The sequence below is a fragment of the Rhinopithecus bieti genome, unplaced genomic scaffold (genome assembly GCF_001698545.2).
Source record: "Rhinopithecus bieti isolate Rb0 unplaced genomic scaffold, ASM169854v2 scaffold_33474, whole genome shotgun sequence".
Taxonomy (NCBI): Eukaryota; Metazoa; Chordata; class Mammalia; order Primates; family Cercopithecidae; genus Rhinopithecus; species Rhinopithecus bieti.
Window position 1 is genome coordinate 1,345,275 of NW_016814460.1, and position 14,797 is coordinate 1,360,071.

At 46.1% G+C, this 14,797-nt stretch overlaps 1 protein-coding gene across 8 annotated transcripts in view; it reads left to right on the plus strand.

Moving 5' to 3' along the window:
* LOC108514646 (cyclic AMP-dependent transcription factor ATF-7) overlaps positions 1-14,797 on the plus strand; it is a 123,056-nt gene that overhangs the window by 97,038 nt on the left and 11,221 nt on the right. For 6 of the 8 annotated variants that reach the window (XM_017851029.1, XM_017851034.1, XM_017851030.1 and 3 more), the window contains 5 exons: positions 4,321-4,458; positions 8,161-8,318; positions 9,212-9,311; positions 9,853-9,966; positions 10,587-10,739. In XM_017851029.1, coding sequence (XP_017706518.1) covers positions 4,321-4,458; positions 8,161-8,318; positions 9,212-9,311; positions 9,853-9,966; positions 10,587-10,739 — 663 coding nt within the window. The remainder of the gene's footprint in view (positions 1-4,320; positions 4,459-8,160; positions 8,319-9,211; positions 9,312-9,852; positions 9,967-10,586; positions 10,740-14,797) is intronic. The other 2 variants (XM_017851036.1, XM_017851037.1) reach the window with 1 other exon arrangement.

The following is a 14,797-nucleotide window of genomic DNA, read 5'->3' on the forward strand; positions in this document are numbered from 1 at the left end:
CCGTCTCGGCCTCCCAAAGTGCTGGGATTACAGGCTTGAGCCACCACGCCCGGCCACTATTTTTAAAATCAAGTCTGTGTTCCTGATTTTCTGGAATCATAAAAGATTCCAATATCTCTATCCCAAAACGTATATATATAAACACATTAACCTCACAATTGCATGGTATAGTGAGTCATGGGATCCTATCAGAATATAGAATAGCTGGAACCACTTCTATTTTTCCCTATATTTAAGAAGAAGTTCCCTGGGGGCTCTTTCCTTCTAAGAGGGCATAACAGGTAAATCCAGATAGTTATATATGACTTTTCCATCCAGTTTAAGTGGTAAGAAAGCAAGATAGTGTCTTTATCACTGGAGTTATTTCCAAGTTCCATAGATTTCTGAGTTTCTTTTTATGCTATCTCCCTCAAACTAACAGAAAGTGGACTGCACAAGGCATGGTGGTTCATACCTGTGATCCCAGTGCTTAGGGAGGCCACAATGGGAGGATTGCTGGAACTCAGGAGTTCAACACCAGCCTTGGGCAGCATGGTGAGACTTATCTCTACAAAAAATTTAAAAACCAGCTGAGTGTGGTAGCACACGCCTATGATCCTGGCTACTTGGGAGGCTGAGCCTAGGAGGTCAAGGCTGCAGTTAGCCATGATTGAACCACTGCACTCCAGCCTGGGCAGTGGAACAACACCCTGTCTTTATTTTATTTTATTTTATTTTATTTTTTTATTTTTTGAAACAGAGTCTCCCTCTGTTACCCCAGCTGGAGTGTGGTGGCGCAATCTCGGCTCTGCAACTTCCACCTCACAGGTTCAAGCAATTCTCCTGCCTCAGCCTCCTGAGTACCTGGGATTACAGATGCATGCCACTACGCCTGGCTAATTTTTTTGTATTTTTAGTAGAGTCAGGGTTTTGCCATGTTGCCCAGGCTGGTCTCCAACTCCTGAGCTCAAGCAATCTGTCCACCTCAGCCTCCTAAAGTGCTGGGATTACAGGCATGAGCCACCGCGCCTGGCCCAGACCGTGTCTTTAAATAAATTAATGCAGCGGGGAAACTCAGTAGCATATATTTGTAGTTCTACTTTTTCTTTCTTTTTTTCTTCTTTTTGAGACGGAGTCTCCCTCTGTCATCCAGGTAGAGTGCAGTGGCGCAATCGTGATGGCTCACTGCAACCTCCGCCTCCTGAGTTCAAGTGATTATCCTGCCTCAGCCTCCCAAGTAGCTGGGACTACAGGTCCGTGCCACCATACCTGGCTAATTTTTGTATTTTTAGTAGAGACAGGGTTTCACCATGTTGGCTTGGCTGGTCTTGAACTCTTGACCTCATGATCCACCCACCTCAGCCTCCCAAAGTGCTGGGATTACAAACATGAGCCACTGCACCCGGCCTCTTTTTTCTTTTTTTTTTTTGAGACGGAGTCTCGCTCTGTCGCCCAGGCTGGACTGCAGTGGCCGGATCTCAGCTCACTGCAAGCTCCGCCTCCCGGGTTCACGCCATTCTCCTGCCTCAGCCTCCCGAGTAGCTGGGACTACAGGTGCCCGCCACCTCGCCCGGCTAGTTTTTTGTATTTTTTTAGTAGAGACGGGGTTTCACCGTGTTAGCCAGGATAGTCTTGATCTCCTGACCTCGTGATCTGCCCGTCTCGGCCTCCCAAAGTGCTGGAATTACAGGCTTGAGCCACCGCGCCCGGCCTTTTTTTTTTTTTGAGACAGAGCCTCACTCTGTTGCCCAGGTCAGAGTGCAGTGGTGCTTGCAACCTCAAACTCCCAGGCTCAAGTGATCCTCCCACTTCAGTCCCTGGAGTAATGGACTATGGGCATCACCACACCCAGCTAATTTTTGTATTTATTTTTAGAGACAAAGTTTTGCGTTGTTGCCCACACTGGTCTTGAACTCCAGGGCTCAAGAGATCCACCAGTCTCAGCTTCCCAAGGTGCTGAGATCACAAGCGTGAGCCACCATACCTGGTCTTGTAGTTCTACTTTCCAATGGCAGAAGTAGCCACAGTCTTCTCATCATTCTTTTTCATTCATTCATTGACAGGATCTTGCTCCGTCTCCTAGACTACAGTGCAGTGGTAGAATCATGGCTCACTGCAGCCTCCACCTCTTGAGCTTAAGCAGTTCTCTCACCTCAGCCTCCCAAGTAGGTGGGACTACAGGCACATACCACCATGCCTGACTAATTTATTTTCATAGAAACAGGGTTTCACTATGTTGCCCAGGCTGATCTCAAACTCCTGGGCTCAAGCTATCCTCCCACCTCGAATTCCCAAAGTGCTGAGATTACAGGCGTGAGCCACCACACCTGGCAAGAGGGTTTTGCTATGTTGCCCAGGCTGGTCTAGAATTTCTGGCCTCAGGTGATCCTCCCACCTTGACCTCCCAAAGTGTTGAGATTACAGGCAAGAGCCACCACGCTTGGCCTATGAGGGATTTTATACCCAATTTACTATAGGCAAATTCAAGAAAATTAGCATCCCATAAAAAGCTTCAAGTCTTTTTCATTGCCATTTTAGCTCAGTTGACACTTCCGGGAGACTAGTTCATAGTTAGTCAGCCCTTTCCTCACTGGGCATTCCTTGGTGTTTCCTCCTGCCTGTACAGGAGTGGTCTTTACTTCCCTTTAATGAGAAGTACAGGCTTAGTGGAAGAGTCTCCAGAAGCGGAACTTGCCTGAACCACAGCTTTGCTAGGAGATGCCCTAGAGGATTTCAAATCTATCGTTGTATTTACTTAGAGCCTTCTCCTTCCCACTAATCTCTGACTTAAGAGATCTCAGAATTAGCTAAATTGGACCTGACAGCAATGTAGAAAAAATGAGGCAGAAATGAAGCCACCTTTGCTGTTACTCACCCTCCTCAGATTGGGGAAAAAGAACCACTACTACCTTCTCTAATGTAGTAGATACCACATTATCTTTAATTTACTCAGCTAGCTATCAAGAAGGTTTCTGAGGATTAAGGTAGCAAGGGAAGATCTTGAAACAAGCAGTTGCTTCACCAAGAAGCCTGGGATATGGGATAGATAGAACAAAGGATCCACTTTGTTATGAAACAACTGCAATGCCAACGCTCCTGTCAAGGAGTGTCAAGGCCATTATCTCAGATGGTTTATTGTTCCCTACAAGGCCATTTACAGCTCCACAGTTCTGTGAGGTGATTGCATCACTGCCAGGAAAGTGCTCTCTTTCCTTTCTGGTTTTCTCCAGTCTTGCTCCCAAGACTCATTTATTTCACCAATCAGAAGATCAGCCTTTCTTTTCTTTGTTACCCCAAAACCCTTATCTACCTGATACATCCAGTAGCAGATTTTGGGATGAGATCACCATCAAGCATGGTGAGTTCCCCAGAAAATACCTTTCCTATCTGGTTTGCAGTACTTGAATAGCCAGTTTGTCTTTGTTTGCCTTTGGTAATTGGGTAATCTAGTCATCCTTGTTGGCAGAGAAAGTGTTCACAGCTCTCCAGTGGCCAGCAGATTCAGGAATCATTTTGATTTCCTGAAAAATATTATAATATTTGCATGGATTTAAATGACATCTTTTTTTTCAGGTCTTTAAATATTTGCTTACCATTGGTGAAGTAGGTATTATCTTCATCTTATGGTTGGGGAAACAGAAGCCCTGAGAATTACTGACAAAATGATTTGGCCAGAATTGTACATAAAATATAAGGGGCCCACGTTTCTTGGCCAGGTGTGGTAGCTCACGCCTGTAATCCCAGCTACTCGGGAGGCTGAGGTGGGAGAATCGCTTGAACTCGGGAGGTGGAGGTTGCAGTGAGCTAAGATCATGCCATTGCACTCTAGCCTGGGCAACAAGATCGAAACTACAGGCCAGGCATGGTGGCTCACGCCTGTAATCCCAGCACTTTGGGAGGCCGAGGCAGGCGGATCACCTGAGGTTGGGAGTTCGAGACCAGCCTGACCATCATGGAAAAACCCCGCCTCTACTAAAAATACAAAATTAGCCGGGCATGGTGGCGTGTGGCTGTAATCCCAGCTGCTGGGGAGGCTGAGGCAGGAGAATCGCTTGAACCCAGGAGGCGGAGGTTGTGGTGAGCTGAGATCGTGCCATTGCACTTCAGCCTGGACAACAAGAGCGAAACTCCATCTCAAAAAAAAAAAGATCGAAACAACGCCTCAAAAAACAAAACAAAACAAACATAAAGGGCCCACATTTCTTTGATATGCAGTTCAGTGCTTTGAACAAGAGCTGAACTTCTTAGAAGCATATTCCCTTGTCTTGGAAATGGGAAGATATAGATTCAACCTGAAAGGAATCATAGGGTTAAACTCTGTTCATTTTTCTTTCACAACAGGTTGCTGCTGGGCCCCTTGACATGTCTCTACCTTCCACACCAGACATCAAAATCAAAGAAGAAGAGCCCGTGGAGGTAGACTCATCCCCACCTGATAGCCCTTCCTCTAGTCCCTGTTCCCCACCACTGAAGGAGAAGGTAAATTCTCTACCAAAGGTCATCTCAAATGTTAATTGATAAAGCTTTGATTCATTAATTATATAAATAGTGTGTCCTAACTATTCAGGAGACCAAGATGGTAGAATCACTTGAGCTCAGAAATTCAAGACCAGCCTGGGCAACATGGATAAAGAAACCCCATCTCCACTTAAAATCCATAAATTACCTGGGCGTGGTGGAGCATTCCTGTAGTTCCAGCTACTCGAGAGGATGAGGTGGGAGGATCACTTAAGCCCTGGAAGTCGAGGCTGCAGTGAGCTGTGATTGCTCCACTGCACCCCAGCCTGGGCAACAGAGTGAGACTGTCTCAAGAAAAAAAAAAAAAGTATGTGTTATAGGAGGACTGACTGTATTTAAAGGAATGTTATTTAGAAGATTTCTATAAATTATACCTATTCTCTTTCCCAGCAATTCCATTTATAAGTCTATATAGAAGAGAAATTAGTGCATATGTCTACCAAAAGAAGTATGTTAGAATGTTCCTAGCAATTGTATTCTTTTTTATTTATTTTATTTATTTTATTTTATTTTTATTTTTTTGAGACAGAGTCTTGCTCTGTTGCCCAGGCTGGAGTGCAATGGCCTGATCTTGGCTCACTGCAACCTCTGCCTCCTGGGTTTGAGCGATTCTCTGCCTTAGCCTCCCAAGTAGCTGGGACTACAGGTGCATGCCACCATGCCCGGCTAATTTTGTACTTTTAGTAGAGATGGGGTTTCACCACGTTTGTCTTGAACTCCTGACCTCAGGTGATCTGCCCGCCTCGGCCTCCCAAAGTGCTGGGGTTATAGGAGTGAGCTACCGCGTCCCGGCCAGCAATTGTATTCTTAATAGCCAAAAATCGGCTGGGCACGGTGGCTCATGCCTGTAATCCCAGCACTTTGGGAGGCCGAGGCGGTGGAATCACTTGAGGCCAGGAGTTCGAGACCAGCCTGGCTAACATGGTGAAACCCCGTCTTTACCAAAAATACAAAAATTAGCTAGGTGTGGTGGCGTGTGCCTGTAATCTGAGCTACTCGGGAGGCTGAGATAGGAGAATTGCTTGAACCCAGGAGGCTGAGGTTTCAGTGAGCCAAGATTGCACCATCGCACTCCAGCCTGAGTGACAGAGCAAGAGTCTGTCTCAAAAAAAAAAAAAAAGTAAACTAATAATTACATAGCAATGTGAGGGAATCCCACAAACATATCCAACAACAACAAAAAAGTCATACACAAAAGTACATACTGTATAATTCAAGAAGAGGCAAAACTGTTTGACGATGATAGAACTCAGGATAGAGTTTACCTCCTGTGAAGGAATGGTGTGGATTGGAAAGGGACATAGAACTTTATGGGGTGCTGGAAATGGTCTGTATCCTGATTTTACATCTGTAATAAGTCATCTTGTTTTTTTTTTCTTTTGAGACATAGTCTCGCTCTGATGCCCAGGCTGGAATGCAGTGGTGCAATCTCAGCTCACTGCAATGTCTGCCTCCCAGGCTCAAGCAATTCTCTTGCTTCAGCCTCCCAAAGTGCTGGGATTACAGATGTGAGCACCGCACCCAGCCTAAAAGTCATTTTGTTGTTATGACTTTAATGCACATCACTGTATGTTATACTTCAATTAATAAGTGAGAAAGAAAAATTCACATAGGCCGGGCGCGGTGGCTCAAGCCTGTAATCCCAGCACTTTGGGAGGCCGAGACCAGCGGATCACGAGGTCAGGAGATCAAGACCATCCTGGCTAACACAGTGAAACCCTGTCTCTACTAAAAAATACAAAAAACTAGCCGGGCGAGGTGGCGGGCGCCTGTAGTCCCAGCTACTCGGGAGGCTGAGGCAGGAGAATGGCGTGAACCCGGGAGGCGGAGCTTGCAGTGAGCTGAGATCCGGCCACTGCACTCCAGCCCGGGCGACAGAGCGAGACTCCGTCTCAAAAAAAAAAAGAAAAATTCACATAATTCATAAATTGGACATCAAACAGTTTAGAAAAAAATGTAATCCTACAGGGAAGTGATTTAAAGAAAGTATCTACTAGGCGTCCTACTATTCTTTTTAAAGGAAGTACTTTCATGTACTATTTCTAATACATTTATTGAAATATAGTACATGTACAGAAAAGTATATAAATTGTAATTATATAACTTACTGAATTTTCACGAAGTCAGTAGCCTGTATAACCAGCACCTAGATCAAAAATATTTTATTAGAACTTCAGAAACCCCCTCATACTTCCTCCTCCTTTCAATCTCTACTACTCTGCCAGTGGTTATTAATTTTAACATCCACTATGGATAGAGCGTTTGTACCTCATGTTACTTCCCTCCAAATTTGGCTTGATAACTTCACAAATCTGTCCTCTCATAAACATTACAACCATCCCATCTCCTCCCCTTTTCTTTTTATCTTTTTTTTGTTTTTGAGACGGAGTCTTTCTCTGTCACCAGGCTGGAGTGCAATGGCACCATCTCAGCTCACTGCAACCTCCTCCGCCTCTCTCCTCCCTTTTTCATCAGCAACAAAGTCCTAGAGACTGTCTGGAGATGCTCTCAAGGCCATTATGACCACTGGCAGTCTGACATCTTAAGAAGTTAACAGTGAGGCTGGGTGCGGTGGCTCACGCCTGTAATCCCAGCACTTTGGTAGGCCAAGGCAGGTGGATCACGAGGCCAGGAGTTCAAGACCAGCCTGGCCAAGATGGTGAAACCCCATCTCTACTGAAACTACAAAAATTAACTGGGCGTAGTGGTAGGTGCTTATAATTCCAGCTACTCGGGAGGCTGAGGCAGGAGAATCACCTGAACCCGGGAGGCAGAGGTTGCAGTGAGCCAAGATTGTGCCACTGCACTCCAGCCTGGGCGACAGAGCGAGACTCTTATCTCAAAAAAAAAAAAAGTTAAAGAAGTTAACAATGAGAGCAGTTTGTTTTATTACAGTATGATCATTATCCAAACTTCTATAGCCCTTTTTTAAGAGGTATATTAGGCCGGGCGCGGTGGCTCAAGCCTGTAATCCCAGCACTTTGGGAGGCCAAGACGGGCGGATCACGAGGTCAGGAGATCGAGACCATCCTGGCTAACACGGTGAAACCCCATCTCTACTAAAATACAAAAAACTAGCCGGGCGTGGTGGCGGCACCTGTAGTCCCAGCTACTCGGGAGGCTGAGGCAGGAGAATGGCGTAAACCCGGGAGGCGGAGCTTGCAGTGAGCTGAGATCCGGCCACTGCACTCCAGTCTGGGCGACAGAGCGAGACTCCATCTCAAAAAAAAAAAAAAAAAGAGGTATATTGGCGATATTGGGTTGCCTTGTCACCAGTATACCTGCCTTTTCCCATTGAAGTTCAGAGGACACTTGGCATCGAGTTTGGAATGAGAGTATCTAGATTGTGAAAAATTGTAACAGTCTCTAGAATTTATATGGTACTACAGTGCTGCTTCAAAGATTTCAAGTGATATTCCAGCTGTCATCTTATTTATGTAGCCATTGTCTCTGAAGGGGGAGATGGCCAAGAGATCTTAATACACCATTTCTCCTGAATGGATGAGTGAGTTATGGGTCCCTGATCCTGATGGAATCAGATCATGATTTAATGAGTGGCTCTAATGCTCTTTCCAATAAATTTGTACTAGATGTTACCATCTATATATTTCCCTATAAGCACACCTTAAAGCATTTTGTGATCTGTTGGTTTCTTCTCCCCAGGAGGTTGCCCCAAAGCCTGTTCTGATCTCTACCCCCACACCCACCATTGTACGTCCTGGCTCTCTGCCTCTCCACTTGGGCTATGATCCACTTCATCCAACCCTTCCCTCCCCAACCTCTGTCATCACACAGGCTCCACCATCCAACAGGCAAATGGGGTAAGTACAGAGAGCAGGGAGAAATAGTGAAGGCTGCATTTCTTTCCATTACATGAAACTAGTTGATAAAACTGAGACAGTTTTTCAGTACTCAAGGAAAATAAGTCACTGAGATTATCTCTCAAAATTTTCCCCCATAAACAGAATCTTCTTTACCTTTTAATAGACAAGCAAAATATTTATTTGGGGGTAATACTTCTTTAATCTAAAAAGAGGAGCTCTTAAAACATTAGAAGTTCATTATGGTGTGGAAACCACACCCTATAGAAGTCTGTTGGGGTACTGCTGAATGAAACACTGAAACCCATTAAGTCTCCTCAGTTCCAGTTAGGGTTCTTGGTCTTTGCCATCTCTAATTTTATTTGTCTTGTTTGTTTTCACTCCTGGCATGGTACCCATGGGTTAAGAGGCTGTTGTCAGGATTCAGATTCTTAGAGCTTATTGTTCTCTGGACCCACTAGGAAAAAAAAGAGACAGCTTCTTTTGAGGCAGGGTAGAGCAAGTCATGGAAAGGAACAAGAGAAACATTCAGATTTGGCCATCATGTGACCTAATTCAGTTTTGCAAAATGACGACTTTGATCCAACTCCCCCTTTCCCAAGGCTAGCCAGTGGTAGGGATATTTAATTGTTCTAAACCCTTTAATAGGATTAGCTTTCTACGATTTGAGTTTGCTTAATTTGCAAAGTATAAAGATGTTGCCATTTTTCTCCATCTGTAAGGTAAGTTGAATAGGATTCCCTGCCTTCCCACATGAGGGTGTCAAGATTTTTACCATGCTGCCTTATACCTTCGCTAACTAGAGAAGACTGGAAAATCTTCTGTAATTATAGGAGGTAGGATCCATGGACAAAAGGTCCGTGTTTGAGCATTTCACTTCATGTCTCCTCTAGGTCTCCCACTGGCTCCCTCCCTCTTGTCATGCATCTTGCTAATGGACAGACCATGCCTGTGCTGCCAGGGCCTCCAGTACAGATGCCGTCTGTTATATCGGTGAGCTCTGTAGTTGGGGCAGCCAACCCTACCAACATGGTAATCCTTCCCTTCCACCTGAATGGTCATAAAACACACACGAGCCCCAGGGAAATGTGGGCTCTGATCTATATTAGTTGAGCATGGCAGCCTGCCTAAACTCTTCACTAACCTCTGCCAATCCAGCACTATGGAACACTAGATAAAGACTCATCTGGACAATTGGCTCCTAGTCTAGGAATTGATCTTGCCAGCCCACTGATTAGTTGCTTTCACTTGGCACGTAGCACCTCCCAAATTGCCCAACATTTTCCTCAAGATAACAGCCCCAACCCTTCCCACAGAAATTGTCCCAACACTGAAGGATTAAATTCCCTACTCTGTGGTGCTCCATGAAGAAAGTATTTCCCAGGCTGTCCCTGCATGCCCTATGGGCACATTGCACACAACAGGCCCTGATGTGCCAATCTCAAAAGCACTTCATTTTAGGGAAACTGTTGCCCCACCGATACTATTATGTTCCCTTCTGTTTTTTTTTTTTTTTCCCCTTCTCTCAATCCAGCTGGCCAGACCTGTGTCCATGGTGCCCAACATTCCTGGTATCCCTGGCCCACCAGTTAACAGCAGTGGCTCCATTTCTCCGTCTGGCCACCCTATACCATCAGAAGCCAAGATGGTGAGTACATCTCAGCCTGGGGCAATGTTGGCCTTTCTGAAAGAAGTGGGTGATCTCAGCCTAGGTCTTTCAAGTGAGCCAAGCAAAGGAACCTTCTGGGACTTGCAAAGCTAAGGACTCCCTGCTGTGGAGTCTGGAAAAGAAAAGACTCTGATTCATAGCTCCCATCTCCTCTCCTCACCTTTAGAGCCTGGTACGTAGACCATGGCAGTGAAAAGAGGCAGCACAGATTGTTTGGAATGGAACACTTGCCGTTTTAGTTTTAGGGGTGACAGATGGAGGGTGGGTGAGTGGGCAGGGGAGCTGGCCAAGAGGTGAATAGCTGCGTAACCAGCATTTGGCCAGGCTCCAGAGGAGAGCTTTCATCTGGACACTATTGTTTTAACAACCCCTAGCCCCCAACTGTGCCCAGGATGATAGCCAGGGAACAGAGTAGGCATTTTAGGGATCCAGGTGCACATTTTCTCTGCCTGTCATTTTCTCTTAATTCCTCTGTTAAGAGAGAACTAGAGTGGAAATTTTAGCTATCTATAAGGTCAGTAATAAAATCTAAGGCCACTCTTCTCATCCTTGATAGAATCTCATCCTTAACAAGCGTTTTTTCTTATCTTTGCCCACAGAGACTGAAAGCCACCCTAACTCACCAAGTCTCCTCAATCAATGGTGGTTGTGGAATGGTGGTGGGTACTGCCAGCACCATGGTGACAGCCCGCCCAGAGCAGAGCCAGATCCTCATCCAGCACCCTGATGCCCCATCCCCTGCCCAACCACAGGTCAGTGGCTCTTACTCTTTATATCATATCTTTATGACGCATCTTTATGTCATACCTATTTTTCAGGGAGCAGAAGATTAGAGAAGAATGGACTTCAGCTTTCTGGGTTTCTTCCTGCTTACTTTGGTTCTTGATGGCAGTTTGACTACAGCAAAACGTACCATCCTTTTTATTATTTATTTATTTTTATTTTAACTGAGACCATCATTTAATAGCAAAAACACACCGTTCTTTATTCACCCTTGTGTTAGACTATCATACAAACAGACTGAGTAATGCAGGACTGTTGCAGCAGCAGCCTCACCTTTTTTTTTTTTTGAGACGGAGACTGGCTCTGTCTCCCAGGCTGGAGTGCAGTGGCACGATCTCAGCTCACTGCAAGCTCCACCTCCCAGGTTCACGCCATTCCCCTGCCTCAGCCTCCCGAGTAGCTGGGACTACAGGTGCCCGCCATGACGTCTGGCTAATTCTTTTTTGTATTTTTAGTAGAGACGGAGTTTCACCGTGTTAGCCAGGATGGTCTCGATCTCCTGACCTCGTGATCCGCTCGCCTTTGCCTCCCAAAGTGCTGAGATTTCAGGCGTGAGCCACTGCGCCCAGCCGCTTTTTGTTTTTTGTTTTTTTTTTTTTTGAGACAGGGTTTTGCTCTTGTTGCCTAGGCTGGAGTGCAGTGGCACAATCTCAGTTCACTGCAACCTCTGGCTCCCAGGTTCAAGCGATTCTCCTGCCTCAGCCTCCTGAGTAGCCGGGATTACAAGCACCCACCACCATGCCCGGCTAATTTTTTGTATTTTTAGTAGAGTCGGGGTGTCACCATGTTGGCCATGCCGATCTCGAACTCCTGACCTGAAGTGATCCACCTGCCTCAGCCTCCCAGAGTGCTGGGATTCCAGGCGTGAGCCACTATGCCCAGCCCCGTTTTTTCCATATGTGAGTCATGGTTTAGTGTATCTGCAGAATCCTCTAAAATATGACAAAGCCTTACTTCAAGCCACACACTAAACAAAAGAGGCTCCCCTAGTCTCTTTCCCGTCTATTAAGTCTTAAAAAGTAGTAACTTACCTGATAAGATTTTACAACAAAAACCATAACAATTTATTAATGAAATGTGATGTTATAGTACTAAGATACCTCAATAAAAAATAGGCCGGGTGAAATGGCTCACACCTGTAATCCCAGCACTTTGGGAGGCTGAGGCAGGTGGATCTCCTGAGGTCAGGAGATCGAGACCAGCCTGGCCAACATGGCAAAACCTCGTCTCTACTAGATATACAAAAAATTAGCTGGGCATGGCGACGCACGCCTGTAGTCCCAGCTACTCAGGAGGCTGAGGCAGGAGAATCGCTTGAACCTGGGAGCCAGAGGTTGCAGCGAGCGGAGATCGTGCGCTCCAGCCTGGGCGATAGAGTGAGGCTTTGTCTGGAAAGAAACAAACTAACGACAACAACAGCAACAAAAAAAAACGAGACACCAAAAAACACCTCATTACCAATTAAATCCCTTTTTATCACGAGAAACTAAAATGCTAAAAAAGGCAGAGGGGGTCCCATTTAGTTACCCATTTCTCTTCTCAAGGAGGTCTCAGTTTTAACAAGATTCTTTGGAAACTGAATAGTCCTCAGTTTTCATATCGTCTGCACTGGACAGGTGACAGCACCTGAGATTGGTTTCTAGAATTATACCCTTTGCCTGGCCCCTCTTTTCCTGATGTCACCACCTGCTTCATCAGTTACTGCCACATGTCCAAACATTTCATGGCCATATGCTACGGTAAAGCTTGGCCAACAACAAAAGCTTTCATTTGAGTTTTTCTGTTGGAAGCTAAGCCTGCCTACCCTCCTGTAACCCCACTGAAGCCAATCCTGAAGATGGCAAAGCAATAGCCCCCTTGCCTGAGTTATGCTGCCTTCTTTCTTGGGGAAATGACATAGCTTCCTTTTAGTGTTATTTGTTTGTTTTAAAATTTTATTATAAATAGGCCAGGCACGGTGGCTCACGCCTGTAATACCAGCACTTTGGGAGGCCGAGGTGGGCGGATCACAAGGTCAGGATTCGAGACCAGCCTGACCAACAAGGTGAAACCCATCTCTACTAAAAAAAAATACAAAAATTAGCCAGGCCTGGTGGCGCACACCTGTAATCCCAGCTACTCAGGAGGCTGAGGCAGAAGAATCGCTTGAGCCTGGGAGGTGGAGGCTGCAGTGAGCCAAGATCATGCCACTGCACTCCAGCCTGGGCTACAGAGCAAGACTCCGTCTCAAAAATATATATATATATTTTTTATAAATAATAGTAGCAGGCTAGGCACTGTGGCTCACACCTGTAATCCCAGCACTTTGGGAGGCCAAGGTGGGTGGATCACCTGAAGTCAGGAGTTCTAAACCAGCCTGACCAACATGGGGAAACCTGCCTCTACTAAAAATACAAAAAAAAAATTAGCCAGGCATGGTGGCACATGCCTGTAATCCCAGCTACTCAGGAGGCCGAGGCATGAGAATCACTTGAACCCAGGAGGTGGAGGTTGCGGTGAGCCCAGATCACACCGCTGCACTCCAGCCTGGGCAACAAGAGCGAAACTACATCTCAATAAATAAATAAATAAGTAAATAATAGTAGAAACAGTGTCTTATTATGTTGCCCAGGCTGGTCATGAGCTACTGTACCTGAAGCCAGTCCTGAACATGGTAAAGCATTTCCAGCTTCCTCTTTTTTTTTTTTTTTAATAATTTTAAAAGAGATGGAGTCTCGCCATGTTGCCCAGGCTGGTCTCATACTCCTCAAGCAGTCCTCCTGCCTCAGCCTCCCAAAGTGCCAGGATTATAGGCCCTAGCCACCACGCTCAGCCCTAGTTTCCTTTTTAATCAACACTGATTCCTTTCCTTGTCATTCTTCCCCTCTTTCTCTTGGCCTAGTCTTTCACCTCCATTCCCTGCATGACTTACTGAATTGTCTATGACAGAATAGGAACCTTTCCTTTCCCCTGTCCTAAAGAACTAATTTTTTCTTTTTTTTTCTTCAAGATGGAGTCTCGCTCTGTCGCCCAGGCTGGAGTGCAGTGGCATGATCTCGGCTCACCACAACCTCCGCCTCCCTGGTTCAAGTGATTTTCCTGCCTCAGCCTCCTGAGTAGCTGGGATTACAGGCACCTGCCATCATGCCCTGCTAATTTTTATATTTTCAGTAGAGATGGGGTTTCACCATGTTGGCCAGGCTGGTCTCAAATTCCTGACATCAGGTGATCCACCCGCCTTGGCCTCCCAAAGTGCTGAGATTACAGGCATGAGCCACCGCACCTGGCCAATTTTTTGTATTTTAGTAGAGATGGGGTTTCACCGTGTCGCCCAGGCTGGTCTCAAACTCTTGAACTCAGGCTATCTGCCCGCCTTGGCCTCCCAAAGTGCTGGGATTACAGGCATGAGCTACTGTACCCGGCCATAAAGGGCTAATCTTTACATATGCTCCAGTCAGCTAAAGATAAAGAGGAAGCCGAAATTCTCAGGAGAACTATTACAAATTTCTTATACCAAGAGAAGCAGTGACCCAAGGCCTCTAGTTCATTAAATTGAGTTGGAAATTTCCTCTCCATTTTTTTATTTTGGGAGAGATAATATTAGTCTGAATTTTAAAAAATTATTTCTTGGCCAGGCAGGTGGCTCACGCCTGTAATCCCAGCACTTTGGGAGGCTGAGGTGGGTGGATCACGAGGTCAGGAGATCGAGACCATCCTGGCTGACACAGTGAAACCCTGTCTCTACTAAAAATACAAGAAATGAGGCCGGGCGCGGTGGCTCAAGCCTGTAATCCCAGCACTTTGGGAGGCCGAGACGGGTGGATTGCGAGGTCAGGAGATCGAGACCAACCTAGCTAACACGGCGAAACCCCGTCTCTACTAAAAAATACAAAAAACTAGCCGGGCGAGTTGGCGGGCGCCTGTAGTCCCAGCTACTTGGGAGGCTGAGGCAGGAGAATGGCGTAAACCCGGGAGGCGGAGCTTGCAGTGAGCTGAGATCCGGCCACTGCACTCCAGCCTGGGCGACAGAGCGAGACTCCGTCTCAAA